The sequence below is a fragment of the Aquila chrysaetos genome, chromosome 8 (genome assembly GCF_900496995.4).
Source record: "Aquila chrysaetos chrysaetos chromosome 8, bAquChr1.4, whole genome shotgun sequence".
NCBI lineage: Eukaryota > Metazoa > Chordata > Aves > Accipitriformes > Accipitridae > Aquila > Aquila chrysaetos.
Window position 1 is genome coordinate 17,233,116 of NC_044011.1, and position 23,299 is coordinate 17,256,414.

The window sequence follows — 23,299 nt, forward strand, 5'->3', positions numbered from 1 at the left end:
TTTAACTTTCTGTAGAATACTCTTTTTGTTGTTGAATATGTGGTATGCAAATACAGGGGGAAAATAGTGCTACAAAGTATTTTGTTGTGGTTTTTTTTAAGTATTAAAAACACATTTTGCTTTTCTAATAAACCCCATAACCAGACCTTTTAATGTTTTGATATAAATAGCAATTACACTAACTGAGATCCAACCACAACAAAAAAAAAACCATTTAAAATCATTCAGAAGAAAAGTTCCCAACTTAATTGAGCTCTTCCTTTAAAGAGGAGGGGCTGATTGGGCAGCATCTGAAGCAAACTGTCTTGCGTTTTAGAGTAGTCTTCTTGAAGTGCTCAATGTGTTGGCATAGTTGCCAACATTTAAAAATAAAGAAAAAGATTTTTCCAAGAATTAGCTAGGGATCTGAGGGCTACCGCAGCCTAAGCTGTCGAGAGTTTTATGTGTGAATGCTGGTGGCAATCGGAATGTTTTCTGGATGAATTGAGACCCTCAAAAAGTTTTAGATTCAGGTACATGGGTTGGTTGTCTCATATGTCGGGGTAGCATTTAGGGATGTGCTTGTTCACGAGGAACTTGCCAAATACAGCACTTTGTGAACAAGCAGTGGAGAGGGATTGCCTGCCCCAGGAAGACTTTGCATAGCCCCCCTTCCTCCTTTTAGTTCTTTGTGGCTCATTTTAATAATAATGGTAATAATAATAATACCACCACACTTTGTTATTGGGAGAAAGTTTGGGGAGGGCCTGAGTGAGCTGTTACTTTGCTAGAGTGTGGTTGGCAGTATGGTGGATGCGTTCCTCTACTTTTTCTGGGTATACTAACGCTATTATGTGTCAGCTGTGTTCTGCGATATGGTTGCTCAAGGCTTTTCCTTTGTATTTGCTCCTGCAGGGAGTGAGAGATTTATTTGTGGATTATTTGGTTCTGTCTCACTTCTTTCCTTCCCAAAGTTATACTACTTTCTTTTATCCAAACGTTGTCATATTTTTTTTCTCCTTTGTCTTGTGATGCTTCTTTTTCCTTCTTTAAATGTTATCTCCAAATTCCTATCTTTCTCGCTTTCCGAATCATTGGAGTGATGGAAAAGCCATCCTTATTGTCTTCTGCCATTTTACAGTTGCGCGAGAGTGAGTAGTGTGACCATATATCCAGAGGGAAAATAGCTTTTGAGTGACCCTGGTACTCATCCCTCCCTCTGACTTACATTTGCTCCTCTCTGTCCTCCAAGGAATCTGTGCACAAAAGTTGTTGGGGAGAGAGAGCGACAGCAGGGAAAGTGCCTTTGCTAGCCAGCATCCTCTGTAGGCTCTTCGAGTGACTGGAGGTCAAGTTGCATTAAAAAAACAAAAACCAAAAAAGCCACCAAAACACCAACCAAGCAAGCCCCCAAATCCTGGCAAGACTTAGTGCCGTTTTTTTTTTTAGGTTCCTCTAATGCTGACCCTCTAAGTAATAGCTATCTTAGAGAAGAGAGGGAAACAGACAAAGGAGACAAAACCAAGCTGGAATGTAAATATTGACGTGCACAGTTTCTTTACTTTTTACCAGGCATGGCAGCTGTAATTAAAAATTGCTCTTTCTATATTTGCTTAAAAGATATTTGAGACTATGTCAGCATGAAAATTGAAGCGTGGTATTGCTGTCTGTGTGGAAAGTGTAGAAAAGACAGGAACTGAGGGGAAGAAACACTCTGAGTGTAATTGTCTATGTTAAGTAGTAAGTGTGATGTGCTAGATGCAGTCTACACAATTTTGTAATACCTGATAATTCATTTCATAGATTTCTCTTCCTTTGAATTCTTCTCAGAAGATTGGGGGTGCGGAGAGAAGCAAGCTGCCAACGATGGCTGTTTGTTTTTCTACCTGTCATATTTTCTTTGGGGGGGTTGTAGCTTGTTAAGATGGTGAATGAAGCCTGCTAAAAAGTTAGTTAAGGTTCCATTGTCCTAGGAAAATACCTTAGAAATTCAAAGAACAAAGGCCAATTTCTTCTTGCATGGTAGTCTCCAAATTCTATCCCTTTGCTTCTAAGGAGACCTAGATGTTTATCCGCAACAATCTTGTTCCTTAAAAAAAAAAAAAATCTCAGATTTACCTGTGATAGTTACTTGTCTTTTAGGTTTGAAAAAGCTGAGTCTGACTTACCCCATTTGTTCCTTCTCTCTACTGCTTTTTAACGTTCAGTTTAAATTTTTTCTTTGCTTCGGCTTGATGCCTTCCTTGAAGAGATGGAGGAAGAAAGTAGGTGTGTTTTGTTAAAGGCTGCAGCTGGTTATGGCATCATAATGGAAGGTTCAAATAATTACGGTTTCTGATGACGTTTTTACTTTCTTGAAGTCCTTGAACTCGTGTATGGTTGTCTTCCTCGAGCAAGTTGTCTCAGCCAGGGTGCAAGGAATAGGTAGAAATGTAGTTTTTCTCACCAGAAGTGGGGTTATGTATCTTATCGTAGACCAAAGGAGACAATGAACATGACTTTTTTTTTTTATTCTTATTTTTTTGTCCCAAACATTTATCTGATACTGAGCATTCAGTAGCACGTTTTGTCTGTCATTTTTAGATTAATGCTTGGGAATAAGCAGGGTATATTTTTTTAAATCAAGTTCCTTCTTTAGATGTTCATCAGAAGATCCAAGTGGGTGTTCCTCAAAAAGGCAGCTTTTTATTCATCTTGGCTTTTGAGGATCAGGGGCTGAAACAAAGAGCAAATTAGCAGGAGAAAGGTTGTAACACCTAAATGTATAGGAAGATATGTATTGAGCTAAATGGGCATGTGCCTTTTGTGTAGATACCAAGGCAGAATTTCTTTGGGGAAAACTGAAGAAAACTGAAAACCTCATTTGTTTATCTCTGCATTTTTCCATAGCCTTTTGTTACACTCCTTGGGCACTCTTTTATTGAGTTCTGTGTTGCTAAAAGATCTTGCACCAAAGTGTGAGTCTAATAGTCATCTGAAGCTGATCTAAGACTTTGCTTCTGCTGAAAAGACCAGTCCTACCCTTTTATCAGCTCCCTGCTGCTTCCCTTGTGTCATAACCTGAGTCGCATCAGCTCGCTGATTTGTCTGAAAACTAATCCAGCCAAACCTGTGAATGGTTAGCTTTCAGCCAGATCATTGAGCTGATCTGACTTGCAGCACAATCTTTCCAGCACAGAGGTAAGGCAAGGGAGAGTGTGGTGAGTTCAGCTGAGGGTGGGGGTCAGGGCGGGACAGCCCCTTTTGGTGGCGGTACAGGCTTGTATCACCTTAAACTCATCATGAGACTGCATCTTGAGTATAAAATTACTCTGTAAGTGACGACAGATATTTCTCAGTGTTTCTTTGGAGCATTGTTATCCCCCTCTTAAAAAGGAAAGAAGCCGAGGCAGAGAGTAAAAATTGGGGTTTTTTTTTGTTTGTTTTGGTTTTTTTTGCCAAGATGATAATTATACAGAATGCACTGTTTGCAGTGGCCAAATAAACTTTCAGTATCTTTGAAATACTAGATTTCAAGGGTGGGACTCATCTAGCCATATGTATTGTAGGCATTTATACCTGATCTTTTCATCTTTGTGGGCTACTTCGTGGGCTTTTCGTCTCTTTGGTGTAAAGAAATAGTAATTTCTTGGTGTGAATCATCTCATCCTAAAGTAGGCATGTAATGCAGGTCTAATGAATCATGCTCCTAAAGTTACATGTTTTTCCCCTTGCTCTAAAGAAGGTCTAAGCCGATAAGCTCAGGTGTTGATGTCGAAGGACAGGTGAAATTAATTCCTTCCACTATTTATAGTGTTTTCAGATCATACAGGCTAATGACTCCAGACTTCTGTTGGAGTTCTGGAGTAACCTTCCTCTCGTTATCTTGCTAACCCATTAGAACTAATGGTTTTAATACCCATTTCCTGTTAAGATTGATACATTTCTTTTTTGTTGTCCTTTTTTATAATACCTATTCAGAGTTTTTCCTGCTGTTGCTTTTCTTTTGATATGTTAAATTTTTGCCTGTAAGAACTGTCAGTGTTTCTTTTCAAGCATATTTGCAGACACAAGGCATACTGGCAAATTTGAAAATATCAGGATGAATTTCCAGATCAGTTGACCTTAACGCTTAGGTACGCAATTTCCATACAGAGATGCAAGCTTTTCGTTTGGAAATAGGGCAGCAGTTTTGTCGTGTAGATGCTGCTTCACAGTCTGTTGAAAACTCTTCGCCCGTTGATGGCACTTCAGCTGCGGCCAAGTGGGCACCTCTGGCAAGGAGTTGCCACTATGGTTCTCCTCCGCGCCCAGCGCTGGTGCTCCCGGCGGCTTGGCAGCCCTCCCGCCGGTTGCTCCAGGGGGTCTGTCCGTGGGGTGTCACGCAGGGCAGCAAACCTGATGAGCACTTCGGCAGGACTGAGGGGCTGCGCTGGGCATGGGGAGGAAGGAAGGGGCAGCCCAGTTGAGGGATCTCTGCCACCAAGGGAGCTTGTGTCTGCGGGAGCAAACAAGGCGTGTTCAGAGGGCTGCGGGTGTTTTCCAAAACCAAAGCGACGAAACCCGATGTAATGCTGAGGGATGAAATTGTTCAGAAGTACAAAAGAAAACACAGGGATGCCTATCCTGCAAAGAGCTCTTTTTGGCAATGCAATTTTTTTACAAAACAGTTAAGAGGAAACAACACATTTTGCAAAAGAAATTTACTGACATGTCCTGCAAAATGGTTAACGTAGTCCTTAATTATCTCTAGGTCACTTAACCTTTCTTAGTAGAGTGTTTAAAATGCCCAAACTGAGGTATTATTGCTATTAATAATTTTGCTGACATCTTTGTGGCAGGGTGTCAGTGCTTTCCACTTTTTGGAGGCTGGTGTAACTGGTATTTCTGTTTGCTCCCTTCTAAAGGGATCTTTCTCACAAACTGTGACAATTTATTTGGCTTAAGCTTGGGTTTCTGAGCTCGGTATCTTCTGAAAAGTTGGTTGTTTTCAAAAGATTCTGAAGAGTCTTCTGTAGTTTTATAGTTTGTATGTTTTTTACGGTTCTCTTTTATAGTTTGAAGTTCAACTAGTGGCATGGTTTTTAGATGTACTTTTTTCCTCCCAGTGTGTATGAGGGGAGGAGGAGGACGCATGGCTTCCTTAAGGTTGACTGAAATGTTTTAACTTCTATAGCAAATGAGGTGAGAATGAAATTGTCGGAAGGATAGAGACTAAATTATTGAAGCACTTGACTGTTTAAAGTAGCTGGGGATGTACTATAAAAGGTGTGAGTCTAACAGTCAAATGTGTAAACAGCACCTTATTCCTTCCTCGTACCTAATTTCTCACCACTTGCTTTATATGATGAGAGCCTAAATCAGTGTGGGAGATACCGCAGCCGTTCTCAAAGTGTTAGTTTATGATGCCTCCACCAGAAGAATAATCTATTACCATATAGGATAGCAGAGAGAAAAGCATTTTCAAGGAAGATTAATTGAAGTAATTCATCACTTTAAAATGAAGAAGGTTCATCAAACAAAAATAAAAGCTAAGTATTTTATGTGCCTCTATTGGAATTTGATAACCATTTGTTTTGCTAGAAAATATATGTGGACTGGGCACCTAGTGCTTGTCTACACAAGGAAATTTAATGGTACAACTATGTGCTATAATTATATGCTATAATTATACTAATATAACTCCCTATGGAGACACTCTTATACCAGAATAAGAGTTTTCATGGTTTATCTTATTCTGCTTCCAAAGCATGTGAGCTTAAGTGGGAAAGGGTACTCTTATACTGGAGTAAGTTTCCACACTGAGCTAGTTATATTGGTATAATTATGCATTTTTTTCTTTCAGTGTAGACAAGTCCCTAGTGCCTTTTCAGCTTTGAACTTTAGTTAAGAATTTCTTGGTTGTGATAAGTGTCTAAGCATTTTCATAGTATATTTTTATAATGGGACTTGGGTATTTAAACCAATTACTTAGGCCAATTAACAGCTTCCTGGGTTGTGGATAACAATAGGATATAAAAAGGGATCAAAATTTATGTGCCTAGCTGCTTGGATATATCTGCTTCCCTCCCCCAATGTGGTTTTACAAGTACGCAGTGTACAACGCAACAGGTGGAATAGTCTGTGGCTGTCTAATGAATTCTGTGTTGGACACTTTTTGTCTCCTGTTTCTCATTATTTCTCTAGTTCTCTTGTGCTATGGCTCTAATTGCATGCATCTCTATGGATCACAGAAAGAAGCTTCCTTGATGAAGTTGAAAAAAACGTTTCCAAAAATGTTAATTGTTTGCAGAAATGCTGAAATTTATTGATCTTCACACAAGACAGTTAGGACCATAATTGACTTGCTAGGCACAAGTTGTACAAGGAGCAACTCAAATTGGATGCAGAGGGAGGGGAGGGTGCAGGTGCTCTTCTGGTATGTGATGCAGTCAGAGGAAGAGTGATGTTGTGTAGAAGATATGTATGGGAGGGGTGATCTCTCTTGCCTGATTCTGTCAGAAGTGGGTACCTAGAGAGGTATTAACATGGATGGTGCTTTGAAGTTGGCCACCTCCTCTGGTTCTCTTCTGCCCCTATCTCCTTTGCTGCTTAGAATACAGCATGTCTCATCCTTACTTTCACACCTCCCCCAAAACAGGAATATATAAACATTTCTTTACTGTATTTTAGCAATTTCTGCAAATATCAACATAAATTCCCTAGAAACAGTTTTTAAGTATCTTTTTTACTTCTTATGAAAAGACTGATTTGAAAACATACCTTTTTTTGGTCCTAATTTTCTTTTATCAATATTTCTAGTATGTTTGTAGTGTTATAATGTCCATGTTGTCTCATTGTGCTAGAAATTGAGGATTATGACTTCAAATGAAAAGCAGATTGCAGAAACAGGAGACATCTTAAAATAAAATAGAGATGATGTAATAACCTCCAAATCATAGAAGAGCAAGGCTGGAAGGGACATTAGGAGGTCATTTAATCTATCCCTCTGCTCTGACACAGGATAAGACAGACCTAAACCGTTCATGACAGATGTTGTTCTGTCCTGTAGTAGTAACAGACTGAGCAAAAAGAAATTATACATATGCTTCCCCCTGCCCCCAGCTTTGTGCAGGCTGAACTTGGCGTAGAATTGGTGTGAGAGGATATGTGGATTCATACAGGATTATTTTGAGTAGCTGAGTTGTTTCTGGTTTTTGGAAACTTAGTGTTTTCTGTCAAAATAGTCTAATGATGCTTGTGTAGTTTTGAGTGTAATGGCCATTTCTGATTTTATCTGGTAGTCTTGTTTTTCAGGTGTATTTCTTCCTGAAATGATTCTTTTATTGTTAGTTTTGTAACCAGTGTCTCGTCTTCCTGGGTATTGAGCAGTTTAGTTTAAAAATGTGTAGCATTTCCTTTTCATACTTGACAGTATTTCTGGTGTATTATCAGTTTCAGTTTTCCTTTTTTTTTTTCCCCAATTTCTTTTTGTGTGAAAGAGCTGAGCAAAAAAACTAGGGGTAGGAGTGTAAAGGGAGAAGGGGAAGAATGTATTCAAGAAATCATAGTACTTGGCAGAAGAGCTGGGTTTAGTGAAATGCCGGGTTAGATGTGAAGTGAATAATGTGGCTTTAAGAAAACATCTTTTTTCATTGAAGAATAAATAGAATGTGCGTTTCAGGATTTTACACATGATATCTGCAACTCTTTAATCCTAAATTGAAGTTTGCAAATGAGTGTCAGATGAATAACATCTCTCTAAATTGAACAATACCTAAAATTGGAATTGCAGATACCCTGTTGCTAAAACGAGTCTTTGGGTTTGTTTGGCCTTTTAGTTATATATCAGCTGAGAAACATCTGTCTTTGCTGCTAAATGACCTCTTCTGACTAGGCCAAGTGATTTTGACAGAATGAACTGTCTTCAGCCCTCATCAGCTGCTGGAAGAGGCTGCTGTAAGTTGCTGCCTTGGAGAACGGAGAAAGATTAGATGTAAATATACTCAAATTGCTTTTGCCCTCAGAAATGGCTTACTCAGACGTACAGGAAAGATTCCCCATACCTGTACTGTTTCAGTGTTTATGAAGGCAGTCATTTCCTTTTCTTTCTTCCCATTTTCTGATTGTTAATTTTAATTGTGTTCTAGATTGGTAATTTTAGGACGTTGGGGATACTGTATTTTGGGTTGTGCCCAAAGGGAGCTCATTAATCCTGAATATCCTCTCTAACAAATAAAGGAGTTTTTTGAAGTCCTTTTAGGAAAGCTATGTTGGTGTCTTCACATGATGGCTGATGTGGGCTCTCTAAAGGGCTGGGAAGTAAGAGGTGGGCATAGGAGTGGAAAGGATCCAAGAGTTTTCAGGCAGACAGAATTTGAAAATAATGGTTTCCCCTTCTGAGAGGGGAGGAAATTCTGTGAATATGGCACCGTCAGGTTTCCTGTTAAATGATGTTTTTTGGATGAGAAATACTGAAGTGGATCAGCTTTCCTGCTTTCATATTTCTCAGAGCAGATACGTCTCACGTGTTGATTTTTAATTTAATTTTAAGTGGTGTGATATTAAAAGAAAATGATGTTTGTATATTGAAAACACATGCCTTCTTTGTATAGAAACTGTAAGTTCTGGTTAGTAGCTATACTAAACCCATGCACTTAATTCTGAATGTCCAGGATAATTTGTTGCAGAGGTGTTCCTACCCATGATTAATCGTACTTCCCTATTTCTGCACTTATCCATGTGCATGTTGTATGTGTGTGTTTCTTTGTGCTGAGATGCTCTAGGATGTTTCATAGTCTGCCAGTGTTTATGGAAGAATTTGTCCCTTTTGTTGTGATTGCGAAAACAGCAGTGAAGACTTAGCAACTTTTGCCAGTTTTGAGTGAGAATTATGTGAAGGCACTAGGGTTAAACCAGAATTTGATCTGGTTTAAACCCAGGTCAGAATTTTTTCCCGAGTAAGGCATAGGGATCTTTGTATTAATATCCAGATATGTTTTTGGAGGTCTGTTCTATAGAGTTCTCTGGGAGTCATTCCCAAATCTCTGCAAATTTTTAAGTTTGTTTAAAACCTGTGGGTATTAGAGCTGATAATATTCTTAAATCAGTGGAGCTTTTAACTTTTTTTGCTACCATTATTTATTTTGCTTCCAAGATATGTTTGTATAAATACATATATATTGATCCAAAGAGCAGGGTTTTTTTCTTGCAGAAATTAATGTTTAAGGCTGAACAGATGCCTTAATACTTTGAGTTTTTGACTTGCTATGTGTGTCTTTTAGTATGGCTGCTCCATGCTAAGTACACTAATAGTCCTGGAATTACCCTGTTGCAGGGTGTTCTTGCCACCACCACCTCTAAAGGGAAATTTACATCTCCTGTAATATTTGTCCTTTTAATTCTAAAATCCAGATGAAGCATAATCCCAGGAGTGTTGTTTTGCTGTTGCAATGTAATCTTTTTCAGATGATACATGATTTAGTTGGAAACAAATTAGCAGCTATGCATGCCTAAAGAAAGCAATTTAATAAACAAGATTTTTGTAAGACCTAATCAGAATTGTAAAATGATACTTGGGAATCAGTTACATTATACAAAAGAGCTGGTGTGAATGTAGGCATGTGTGTGAATTCATGGTTTCCAATCACATTGTTCTCTCAAGTAATACAAGGGCTTTGACCTTCAGTCTACTGTTTCTTCTAATTTATTACTTAATTATTAAATATTTTCAATCAATAATGAAAATTTCCACTCATATCTGTAGTTTGTTCTGGTGATTGGTTTTAATTTTTATTTTAACTACTGAAAAAAGCTATTTTCTAATGCTTTAAATCACCTGCTGCTGGTGAATTTTTGTTTTGCTCCTTCCCAGAAAGTTGGTTCCATGCCTCTGACAGTGTCTGTGTTGATGAGGAAGATCATTATAAATGCAAAATAATCACAGGCTCACTAAAATTCTGTTGCTCCAGCTCCACAATATGGGTTTCTAGCCCCAGATTCATTATCTCTATCTAGTTGACCCTTGGACTGAGCTGACGCTGCTGGTATGTCTCTAACTGGGACAGTGGATCTTTATGGTGTTCAACCAACATGTTAAAGAGACTGGTATGGAACGATGGTAAAAAAAGATGAACCAGTTAGTTTCCAGGTAACTATTAATATTTTGCACTATTTACAACCAAGTTTTTTCAGCCTCTACAGGAAACAGTTTTAACGTAGAAAATATGTACAAGAGAAGCAGTTTCTTGGCAGTTAAGAAGTGACAGGGCTTCTGTTAGAGCTGAGTTTGCCTTCCAATTATCCTGATCCTAAATATATCCTTTAGGAATTTAGCATATATTGGCTCTAGCTAGGGGCTTTCCCCTGTTTTCTTATTTAAGACCATTTCTTACCTAATTAAAAAAAAAAAAAAAGTTAGGGTTGAAAAGAGAAAATGCTAGATTAATGAGTAAGCTACCTGCTATGAGGCTAGAAACCAACAAATACAGAAAGTCAGTGCTTTACACTTCATTTTAACGTCCCAGTCTGCTATCACTTGGTGTGAGTAGGGTGAGTGATTTTTCTCATTTTTCTGAGCTTCTTTTCTTCCTGGTGTGGTAGAGGAATACAACTCTTAAAACCCTTTGACAACTCTTTCTCTGTGTGGCCAGAACTTTCTGAACTTCCCTTAGTTGTAATCTCACATTATGGCTATGAAAAAGGAAGACAACTAACTGCTTTTGTTTACCTGGTGGAGTTTTCCTTTCTGTTATACTTTTATATCTCTTTATCCTGGTATCCTGTCTATTTTGTAAGTGGTTTTTGGTTTGTTTTTTTTCCTGATTTTATTCATCATGAACTCAGAGACCTGCAAAAAGAGAAGTCTTCGTATCAAAGCAACTTCTGCTGTGTGCCTGGAAGAGAGTGGCAGGGCACTTTGCAGAAAGGAGTGGAAGATAATCTTTAACAGCAGTCAGGGATGAGAGTAAGAGCAGGGGATGGGAAGGGAAGAGGGGCTGTGTTCTCTAGAGTTTTTGCTAGATTCTAGTGTTATCTGGACTCTAATTTATTCTGGAATTGCATTCTGGTGAGGTCCATTACAAATGCCAGCAGTAGGTATAATATAGTTTTTGAAGAGTTGTCATTTGCTCTTCTTGTAATAGTGTAATCTCAGAACATGGCCTAGAAATTTTAAATATGTTTCATTCAGGAGCACTTGATGAAATCGAGCGCATAATGTTGAATTTGAGAAGTTGAGGGGCTTATTTTTGGACTTATCTTAGAAATAGGTCATTTTCTCGAAGGCATTAATACTGTTCTAAGTGATCTAGCAGAAACTTAAGGTGTTTTTTTTTTTTTAAAAAAGAAGATGTTTCCAGACACCTTTTTCCTTTTGAAGATAAGTTTCTGAAAGTTTAGAGTACCTTGTTACAGCCTACGAGGCAATGTCTCCTTTTTAAAACCTAGATTTTTTTTTTCCTCCCTAAGCCTACTCGTTTCTGACTCCTAGTCCTGTTTCTTGTTGATAATAACTGGCATCAGTCTCCCCAAAGTCTTCATGTCTTCTTCCTTGTTAAGAGTGCATATAATACTTCTTACTATGAGAGTGAAAACCCAGTCACAGAAAGGTGAAGTGTTGTGCTCATGTTTGCCTAGCAGGTCAGCTGCTGAGCCAGGAATAGAAGCCCTGTCTTATGACTCAGTGCCCTAACCGCTGGCCTGCACCACCTCTCTGAAGCACTGGTCTTTTCCAAGAATGTAGTAGTGGGGTATAGAAGTATCTACAGCAAGTATAGGAGCTTTGCTTCCAACTTCGGCAGGGCTGCGAGGCTTATACATAGCTTAAAACACTGGGTGAGAAAAAAAGCTTTCTAAAGGAGCTCCTAGATAAGTTCTATAAAGTTATGGTTTGCTTTGCTCTGTTTAAAAACAACAAAAAAATCTAGTTGAAAATAGCTTTCCAGAAGGTTGTGGATGTGGAAAAAAAGTTATACATGTTTGAAAGTCAAACTCCACTCTACAAATAACCTTAAGAGCGGCCTGTGATTAAATCTTTTGTATATTCAACAACAAACTCATTTTATGCAACCACAACTATGATAAAATTGAATTAAATGAACCTGCCTCTAAGAAAAGAGACTGAATAGCTGAGTAGTGCATTATTCAATGAATGGAAAACGGGGAGGCTGGCTGAAACGGCTGGGAAATGGTTTTAACATTCTATCGGACTAAAGAGCAATTCTGTGAAATCACTGTATTTGTTTCCCCCCTACCTCCCCGCCCTCAATTTTTAAATAGCAGTGCTCTTCATACTGTCAGAATTCAGTGTTGTGACACCCCTACTCAAAAGTTATGACAGCAGTGTAATGACAGCTACTGCCTCTTGAGAATCAATCAGGCAATTAATTTTGTAAATGAAATGCTGATTATACAAAGCTTCACATGAGAGGCCCAGTGATTAAAATCAATTTAACAAATTGTTTCAGGTGGGACTTGATTAATAATTTGCCATAAATGCTGAGGATATATGACCAGCATACCTTTTTGTGTGTGTGTGTTAATATAGAACTATATATAACGCTTGGAGTGGAAAAAATCTGCAGCTAACTGTATGTACTTCTGGCTTGTGACCTAGATGTGATTGGTTATACCTTTTTGTGGGTACACTTCTCCCCAGTGTCCATAATGTCACTTTCTCAGCTAGTGCTCTCTCCAGCAATTAAATACATCTAACTTTTAATTTTATTTTTACTGATAAAGCCAAGTAACTAAGAAGGTGTATTCAGGTCTACTTGAATATTTATTAGGTTTAGGAAGATTTTTCTTTAAAATTTGAACTGGATGTGGGATTTCTCTCCCCCCCCCCTTCTGTCACTTACTAGTTTTCAGGACTTTCTGTGTTTTCCCCTCCTACTCCAGTACTTCTCTGCAGGGAGACTTCCTGCAGAGCTCCCCTCATTCCATTCGAGGCTGCTCTCTGCTCCTTGCCTGACGGACACTATTTTTAGGACATCCTTTTCTGTCCATCTAACCCTGTGTTTGTGTAAGAGCTGTACAAAGTAGGTAAGGGAATTTTTTTCGAATTCCAGATGGCAGCCGTGCACAGTGAGTGAAGGTGTTTACTTGTCTAGGAAACTGAGAACCTCATTGCCAGACAAAATAGAAGTAACTGGTATTCTGGGTGGGGCTTTTCTTTTTTTAACTTACAGATTTCTGGGTTTATGAATGGAATTTCTCTTCCTTGTTGAGCCATAGTGTTGGCTACTGAGGAGGCCTTAGGGCTGTGAGACATCCTCTGGTGAATCTCGCCTGAGAACTTTAAGATACTATTTTCCCTTGCTATCTGCCTTGCTCTCCTGCTGTGTGTTACTATTTTGGTAGCAGAAATGGCAGACTGAGTACTCTGCCCATGTCTCACATACTCCAGTGCCAAAGCTGTTGTATTGGTGCAAAACAACCCTACACGGACAGTTTTAAGTTCAGGTGCTGGACTGTGGAGGGAAGTAGCTAAAGCATGGTCACGATCTGGCAGCAAGTAGGAAAAGCAGCTGGAAGCAATGACATGTATGGTTGCAGATAGGTTTGCTAGAAGACATCTGAAAGAACCCCTAAATTCTGCTGCACTAGTAATTACTGCTAACTTGCTGGGGAGCACTTTTGCTAGGAGAGTATAGAGCTTCTGCATGCCTGAAGAAAGGTGGTCTCCTCTGTATGGAGCATCCAAGTTGGAGAAAACAAATTTAAAGACAGGAAGATAATTTCTGAGTACTCCTGGAAGAAGTTTGGAATTAGGTTACAGTGGGTTGGAAGTGGGTTACAGAAGAAGGCCAAGTGTTCAAGTGTGATGAGGACAGATGACATGCCTTCAGTTGACTTCAGAGCTATCAGGTTATTATCTGTATGTCGGTGGTTGGCAATGACAAAGGCAACTTGAAGGGCAGCAGTTCTGAGCTGTATAGCCATGTGAACTTGTCAGAAACATAGGATTGTTTTGGCCATCAGGTGTGATAAATGTGTATAATTGCTTTTTGATGTTGTCTTAACCTTTGCATGCACTGGTAGTGGCAACTGAAGAGGTTAGTTGTGTATACTTCATTAAAAACAGGTTTCTTTTTTTTTTTTTTTGCTATGTTTGTTGTGATTTGTTCTTTCAGTAGTCATTTAGGTTTATCTATCTACAAAATAATAACTAGAGAATGGCTGACTTACTGACCTTCCCATTTTCAGGTTGTGTTAAAAAGGACCCAGAAAAAAGCTGGAAAACAGGCATACATAGTCCTTTTCCCCACCCCGCAGAGACACTTGCTTGTATAATTATTTGTGAATATTCTAGTGTAGTAGTAGTTGATTTTTGGTGGGGCATAGCTTTGATTTTTCTCTTTCCCCTTTTTAATTACTTACTTTCTGGTTTGGGTGGGAAATTACCTTTCTGATGTCTCCCTGCAGCTGAAATCAGACAGTATGTGGTGCCTTTAAGACGAGGAAAATTGCTATTTTTGTTAAATCTCTGCTAGTATATGCTTTTTCATTCACTGGATTTTCCTTCAGCATAGGCTTATGTTGAACTTGTCGTTTTGTTTTTGCTTATTCCTTGTTGTGTTTGTGCAACTGACTTTTAATTTAAATTTTAGTAAAGTACAGACTGTAGACTTCCTATTTAAAAAAAAAAATAGGAAGCATATTTGCCAGTCACCTCTCAGATTTTAATATTAATGTAGGTCAGAATTTAATGCTGTACATCAATGCTTTTTTAATAGTTGTGTGCGTCTTTCTTAAATGGATATCTAAAACATATGTAACAAGAGTTGTGTTTTGATACTTAGGCTTTTGTCGTGTAAAAACATTGGCTGAGGAGTCCTTGTACATGTTAGTACAAATGATGGCATTATCTAGGAATGGATTATCTTTTCCCCGGTTGCGTCCTCATGCCAGCTGTGTCATTGTATTGTAGTGAATACTTGTGATTATCTCTAGTGATAAATTTGTAACTTGGTGCCTGACCTAGAGCTGAAAGCTCCATGCCCATCTTTCTTGGAATGTCGGTAACTGATTGTCAGCTGTCTTTATTATGAGGTTTCAAGGCTTTGGTATTAATAAGCAGAAGCTTTGGCTGCAGATCAATGAATAAACAAAGAGTTATTGTATTCAGTAGCTTTAGGAGTTTGAGGGCAAGCCTGCTTGAGAGTGTTGAGTTCATGTTGTTTTGTTACAGGCGCAAATGATGTAGCATTAGTTGTTGGGATGTGCTGTGGCTTATAGTCCCTTTAAATTGTAGCATTTGCTGTTGTCAGCCAAACCAATGCTTCTTTCAGTTTTTTTTGTTGAAACAAACACAAAAGCACACTTTCATTTGAAGAGTAGTTATATCTCATGTGAATACTCTTGTCTTGTAGTGAATTGCTCTGTCTGCCTTGTATAAGAGCTCTACCGTCACATGTGAATCCCACTGTGACCTTTGTTAAAGTGTCTCCCACTCCTCCCTGCCTTGAGACTTCAGTGGTGGGGTTCTTTGTGGCATCTTTAGATGGATAAGTTACATTTTGGGACTGTGACCAGTGTTGTTCATACTCATAAATGTCTTTCAAATAAAGGTTTTGGTGTTAGAAGTGAAACATTAATTGATAACTTGTTACGTATGCATTATGTATACTATTATCACGAATGTCGCAAAAGGAAGAGCCGATACATCTTGGTCAGACTGCTGCTCAAGTTATTCTGGTGTGCACCCTGCCTCAGATCTGAGCAGAGATAAGATATCTGGGAAAACACTGGTTAAGTGATGAGAGAAGATGGTAGTGTTTTTTTCTCTCACTTTAGAAAAGGTAAAATTGAATCTCCAGGTACTTCAGGGTGAGGTGGTTTATTTGATTGTTTTGGCTAGGAGGAGAGCAGAAGTGGTGGTGATACTGAGTTTACAAGTGGGTATAGAATATTAATTTTTCCACTTCTGCATGTAGCAGAAATGCCGAGCTATATATTCTTTTACACAAAACATTGAAAAAAGCAGCAGGTAACAGAAGAAGGTTGTCAGTTGCTACTTGTAGGCAGTATAGGCTTTTCTGTGTCCTATCTTAATGGCTGGACTGTCAGTCCTAAAGACTGGGAATGAAACCTTGGCCCTATTGAAATCATTAGCAAACCTTCTGTTCGGTGTTTTAATGCACTCACAAGGCACATAATAGGCAAGGACTCTGAAGAAATGCTCTGTTCTTGCAAAGCCTGATAGTACATGTGCAAATGAATCTGATACTGACACAAGATAGGCTCTATAATGAAGGCGTTATAAACTATAATATTACTGTGGACTGAAGCAAAGAACAAGACTGAGGTATTTTGAGGAACTGCAGATCTATGCAAAGTTCAAATGAAATGCAGCAAGTTGAAGAGGAGGTGCGGAATCAGAAGCAAAAGGCAGAATCCATTCAGGCTTGCTTGGCAGAATATGACAGTAAAAAAAATAGCATTAGCAAACACTAGCTAAATTGGTAAAAAGGTAATATGTATATTGGGAGTAAAACAGCACTAGAGAAAAATTGGACCCTTTGTAAAGGAAGGGAGGGGAAACAAATGAATATTGATGACTGCAGTGATGCTAAAATAAAATTTAAAAAGTAATTAAAACTTTGCAATACAGCATGTAGTAGAATTAAGTTAAGGCATGGAAGATGTGAAAATATACACATCATCCATTCATAGTCATACATGCCTACTGGGTTTTAGAAGAATGTGCTGCAGTTAAAGCAATGCTGTCATTTTCGGTAAATGTTAGAGAGCAAGTGTGGAGGGGTTGGTTGTTGAACCCTACAACAAGGAGAGGTTGATACTTGTCAAAATCATCCTGTCACCCAAAACTTGTCTTTGAAAACTGTTGTAACCAATGTTAAAGAAAGTATTTGAACTTAATGTTAAAGGAACCTTCAGATAAGATAATAATACGTATTTCTCGACTAACAACTCCTTTTAAATAACTTTTCAAAATGTCATGGATGAAGGAAACTCTTGCTGTAAAAATGAAATTTGCAGTTTAAAAGAATGCTAAAGCTGAAAACTGTACATGTGTTAAAGTTGGAAAAAGTTATAATTAAATTTTTACTTCTACTGTATGGGGGACAGTATTTGATGAGCAGCCGTTTTTTCTTTCTGTTCAGTGTATGGCTCCAGGTCTTTCTCACCATACGCTGTTCTGAAGACAAAATTTGTTCTTTTGTTAGAGAGTTTTTGATGGTATTGATCATGGTCATATTAAATTCTAAAATCACCTCTCTGGTGAGGAGGTGGGGTTTTTTTTGTTTGGATTTTTTTAAATTTTTACAGATGGGAAACTGAGGCATTGCTGTAGGAAGTTTGGGTGACCTGTTTATGATGGCTGTAGGTTAAATTTTCTGAAACATACAGCTTCTGAAAACACCTTCAAAGCACATCTCTCATCAAATTCAAAAGTAGTTGCAGTTGTAGATACGCAGCATTTCCTGCAATTTAAATCCCATGATTTCAAGTCAGGAAGTGAGGGATGCATTAAATTGGTAAATTTTGGAAATTTTTTGTTGTAGTGAAAAACTGTGGCAGATGCAGGGGTAGACTCCAGTTCCACTTGAGCAGCATACAGCTACCTTAATGGTAATACCATCTTCTGTTTCGTTCACTACCCATGTGGTAAGTGGAGCATTTGGTCCCATAGCACACAACAGCCCCGTCACTGCACTGCTGTCGACTGATCCCTAGAGCAGGCCCATTCACTGCCTGTGAGGACAAAAGCGTGACCGTGTATTTAAAGACTGGTAAGAGTCACATCTGTGAAGGAGACCTATAACGTTGCAAGGGCAAACTTAATTCCAACAGCTCTTAACTTCAGCAATAGTAATGTTTCTTAAACCTGGGGAAGAGCTAGGTATTTGGTGTTGGTTTGCCTTGCAGAAATATGTTGACAGCCACTGAGTCACTGGTAGATGTCTTTACCTTTAGCTGCACTGCACAGACAGTTGGGATCTAATCTGAAGGGACTCAGGAATAGCAGTGGTGAATTGCCACCCTCTGTAGGTTCTGGCCAGTGCATGGGATGAGATAAGCTTCCTCACTGGGTCTGTCTTCTCCAACCCTAAAGATAATCAGAGGACTCTACTGTTTGTTCTTTCCCCTGGATCTTGGAGGGAAGAGGGAACAGGCAGTGCTGACATCTAGGGTAGGTCCCTCTGGGTTGTCCCAGTAACTTGCCTAGGGATATTTACTGCTCTCTCAGGCTAGCCCTCTCGTATTCAGTATCTCCAGTCCTTGATCCTGAGGCCCGACTGGCAGTGTCCACAGGTATTTCTGAGTGTGCCCAGGTCCCTCGTTACCCATACCCCGTGACTACGGCCCCCTCAGTTTCAGCAGTGTGTGGGTCACCTACCACTCCTGGTGACTGGAGTTACAGCAGTATCTCTGGCTCTTTACCCCTCCACCTTTCTGATGTGGAGGGATGTCACCTGAGGGAGAGAGGAGCAGCTCTTCTGGAGAGGACAAGGAGAAGCGAAGAGACAGCAGGCTGGTGAGAAGAAGGGAAGGAAGGAAGGGAGGGAGGGAGGGAGGATGAAGTGGCAGTGAGGGCTCACTCCCCTAACGCGCGCGCACGCGCACACACACACACACACACACACACACACACAAAGACCCTCCACAACTTGGAGGTCACTAGTCCAGAGGACAGAGACTCTTTGGCCTGTATCCATGTCATCTCCTGACCGTGTTTCCTCCTCTTCCCTTCAACTCTTCTGCCTCAATTCTGTCTCCACAGCTTTAAACCCATTGTCCCTCTTTCTTTGTCTGGGAAATTCGAGGCTGCCTCCATACACCTTGTGACTCCTCTGATGAAGTGCGGCTCGTGCGCTCCCATTTCTTCCTCGCGTGCTCCTCGCGGTCTGGTGACGTTCGGGTGCTCTCTGTCGACAGGGGCACACACCTCGCCTTTCCCGAATGTCCAATGTCACCCTGGCAAATTAAAATTCTCTGCCCCAAAGCATGGTATTCAAGAGGTATTTTTAAGTGTTTTATGTAAGAACATAAACGATGTATTTTTCTGTGACCTCATTCTAAGACATAGCTGAACTGTTTCTGCTGAATTTTCCAGAGAATTTCAGCCTCAGGCATACATATGGCCTGGAAAATTTCAACCTAAATGGTTGAAGTTTGGCAAAGTTTATATGCACCTGAAAGTAGTATTAATAATGGAAAGTGTCAGGCTGTTTTAACTGTGTAGCTATCTGCATTGTTTATAAATATATTTAAGTATTGGATGCGGAACAGAAAATGTTACACTCAAAATTAATAAAAATTGAGTTTGAGTAAAGGTTGTTTTTGGAGTTGAGACCTGGAAATAATACCCTGAAGCAGAAGACAGTGGCGATGAACAGTGCTGTTGGGCTTCATGAGAATCTTGTGAAGGAAACTCAAGATTTGCTTTGAACAAGGATTTATATTTGAGAAGATGAATATGACAGGTGATGCACAGAATGAACATTAAAACACAGAAATGAACATAGATAAAATATCTTGGTCTGTAGGAGGAAATTTAAGTTGTTCCCTGGGACCCTATGAGAAGGAATCTCTAGTTCATCTGCTGAACCTTTGTGTTGTTTTTAGTTAAGTGTGGTAAGAGTGCATGATGGCCTAAAAAAAACCCCAAACATTAAAAATATGAGATTGTTGTTATGGGTCAGGTGGCCTGAAGTGGTTGGGGAACCACTGATTTTGAAAAGTATGAAATATAAATGGTAAATTACCCAGGGACATTTAGTGGTGAAAAATAGAAACTGCTAATCTGGCCACAAAGAAGCCAAATAATAAAGGGAAAATTGCTGAGTAATACTCGCCCAAAATTAGAAGTGAATGTGCAGTTGGCTGTGGTGGCAAAAAAGGGCAGTCCTCTTCTGAAGTGAATGGAGGTGTCCTGTGAGGAGGAGGAGGCTATCATTTCCACCTCATCAGGTGTAGTGTGTCCACATTTGGAATACTTTATTTGGCTTGGGTGACATTCCTGGCAAATTGGTATTGCTAAGGGTGCGGAGAGCCAGTGAATAAAGTGACAAGTTTTGAGGTTTTTTTACTTGCAGGAAGGAAAGAGTAAGAACAACATATGATGGTTCATTAAGCATTGACTGCTTTGGAGAGTGTATAGTTTGTGTGTATAGGGGGAAAAAAAGCTACAGTATGTTAATAGTACAAACACCAATAATGAGAAGAAACAGGAATGGGAGGGGGGGAAATGTAATTTATTGTCATACTATTACTTCAGAATATAATAGCCAGAAAGGACTTGTAGAAGCTGTGTTACGGAGGAGGCTTTAAAATGAAACTGGTCAACAGTATACTGTAGGAAAACATGTATAAAATGTGCTACAGGAAGGAATCCTGCTCCTGGCGGTGGGGTGGGCTGGCTGAATTAATAGGTTTTTTTCCTTGCGGGGGGGGGATAAGTCCCTTTCATGAAGACGAGTTTGTGATAGGCTTTTTAAAAGCTTTTTTTTCCCCCTTTCTTCCATGAATATAACTGGCACTCGGGAATTAAAAAATGGATGTCATATTAACAATACAGTGCTGCACTTGACGAAGTATGATATTTTTTCTGGTTCAGTTAGTCCTCAGTAATAAAACATGAGAGTAATACCACACAATGGTTGACACCTGTCCTGAAACTGTTACAGTGCTTGGTAAGTGCTGCCAAAAAATCTAAAAATAAAACTTCCCTCCCTTGCCTCCCCTCCCCCTCCATCAGTGATTGCAGTTTGGATTTTCTGAGGTCTATTAAGGAAGCAAATAAACTTTCACGTAAAATGTGAGTTATGACTTGCCTTTTGATCTGGAAACTTATTAATGCACACAATAGCAATATGAAAGTGCTGAAATATAGCTTTGTGTGCCTTGCACTTTTTTGGAAAATTTCTTTCCACTTTCCCTTTTTTCAAGGTAAGAAAATAGGTGTTTTGTCAAGTGGCTTGTCCACTACTTGTGCCTCTCTTGATAGACACAGTTTTATTTATGTTTAAACATTAAAGTCAGTGATGCTAATCAATTTACAACAGTATACTTGATTATTTCTTAAGCTGAAATTTATTGGGCAGTTTTTTTCCTTTTTCTGTAGGTAGGAGACAACCTAAAGTTTGAGTGCAAATCTTTATTTTTTTATTTTTTTTTAAATGCAATGGAAGTCCCAAACTCACCATTCAAAAACTCATCAATTAATATGAGAACCAGAGTATGGTACTTGCTCCGTTTGTATGTCAAGTCAGTATTTGATGTATAAAGCATTGAGAAAACACGTGTATAGTTTGCCTGTGGTAAGCGTGGCTATTCTGACCTTTTTCCTTCCATATCTTAAAGTATTTCTTTGTTTGTGTTTAACAACAGGGCAGTCCAATGGATCCAATGGTCATGAAGAGACCTCAGTTGTACGGCATGGGCAATAACCCTCACTCTCAGACGCAGCAGAGCAGCCCCTACCCGGGGCAGTCCTACGGCCCTCCTGGCCCCCAGCGCTATCCCGTGGGAATGCAGGGCCGAGCCCCGGCAGCCATGGGAGGAATGCAGTATCCACAGCAACAGGTTTGTGGAGGATTTTTCTGTGTTGCTTTGGTTTCCCTTCTCTTCCCTTCTGACACTGTGGTAATACAGAGGGTGCAAGTTAAAAAACAAAACAAAACAAAACAAAAAAAACCCCCAAAAACCAAAAAAACCCAAACCGCCAAAAACATCATAAATCGTTATTTCTCGTGCAGAAGGAGGGTGAAGGACTGTTTTAAAAGTAAATATATTTTATTGGCAGTGTGAATGTTTTCTGAAACCCCATAGTCAGAAAAGAGTTTAGTTTGTTGCTGGTACCTTTTTGGAGAGAGAAGTATGTCAAAAGCCATTGGTTTTCTTTTTTTTTCCAGTTGACATCATTTAGACTTGTATATTTTTTGGTTGCTTTGTTGTTTTGTTTTGGGTTTTTTTTTAAATTCTCTTTTTCTCTGGCTTAGATACCTTTAAATGTAAGATGAAAACCTAGAGCTGACATGAGTGCAGCAAGACTAGTGTTGTCCAGTGCATACACAAGTATTACATATTTATATCAGCTGTTTGTTTTTGTGGTGGTTTGTTGTTTTTTCTTCCCCCCTCTCTCTCCTTTTGGTAGGAGCCTGTAGCTTTTCCTTTTTTTTTTTTTTTTTTTTTTTTTCCTTTTCCAACTCTTTAAAGTCAGGGTTTTTTTTTTTTTTTTTTTTTTTTTTTTTTTTATATCAGAGGACACAGAAATGTAAGACTCTCCTTTTATCTATTTGGATTTCACTGTCAATGGTGGCCTCTTCTGCCTTTTTCCTACCCTTTTAAAGAAGGTCAGTTCCAACCTTCATACCATATACTAAGGAAGATACAGTGGTTTTCTAGAGGGGGTGGATAAACCAAGGTTATTGAGAAGTTGTGTTTTACTAATTTGTTTGGTTTGTGGTTTTTTTTGATTAGGAACGTGAGTGTAGGCAATGGGAGCTCTATACTTTGTTGTGAGCCCCACAGAGTAATAACTTGATCATTAATGGGAAACAACATTTGTTTTGTGCACCTGACCAGTTGCAGATTAGCTTTTTTTATGTAATGTATTGTTAAAAACAGACAATAAAAGAAAATTTTGGACTACTTGGCAGATGGGTGCCTGGCTAATTCTTGTTACCACCCATCCACCAGGACAGGATATTAATCAGGTGGTTATTTAAATAATAGTTTCAAATATAGTAGTTGGGTAAATAGTACCATTATCAACAGTCTTCATTTTTATTCTTTTCTGTTGTTAAATAGATGCTTGCTTGTAAGGAAGAGACTGTTCAGTTTGGAAATATCAAACAATGTATTTGGTTGCTACGTTCAGACAGCAAAGCATTTTGTCAGTCGTAAAAGGAGGAGAAATTGAAAAAAGGAGGCTTTATTTTTCTCTGTGTGGCTGTAGCCAAAATGAAGTTATTAAAACATATTTTTAATTTTAAAATGAGTTATTCTGTGTTATGTGGAGATGAGTGTTGAAATTTCACTTCATTTGCTAATTGCTTGATAATTGTAAATTACCCGTCAGCAGGCAGTGACCTGGCACAGTGATTGGCTGCTGGCCCTATCTGTCTTCTCACAGCATTAATATAATTGGCTGAGCAGCAGCACAGTTCTGAGCACTAATGCTCTTTGGGGAAAAAGTGAGAGGATAATTATGACATTGAATTTTTATTGAACGGACATCACCACCTAGGCATGATTTTGTTTTGGACAGCCTCCAAAGCTTCGTGTGTTTGGTTTGTGAACCTCTAATGATCTGAATCCAGTTCTTTTCATATTGCTCATATATTACCACCTTTCTACAAAGGATTAAAATGCAGGAATGCAGGTTTGT

General features: G+C 39.0%; 1 protein-coding gene across 8 annotated transcripts in view; it reads left to right on the plus strand.

Annotated features, from left to right (window-relative positions):
- The window catches only part of ARID1B (AT-rich interaction domain 1B), a 340,416-nt gene that overhangs the window by 11,926 nt on the left and 305,191 nt on the right, over positions 1-23,299 (plus strand). For all 8 annotated transcript variants that reach the window (XM_030021725.2, XM_030021731.2, XM_030021728.2 and 5 more), the window contains exon 2: positions 21,298-21,492. In XM_030021725.2, the coding sequence (XP_029877585.1) occupies positions 21,298-21,492 (195 nt within the window). The remainder of the gene's footprint in view (positions 1-21,297; positions 21,493-23,299) is intronic.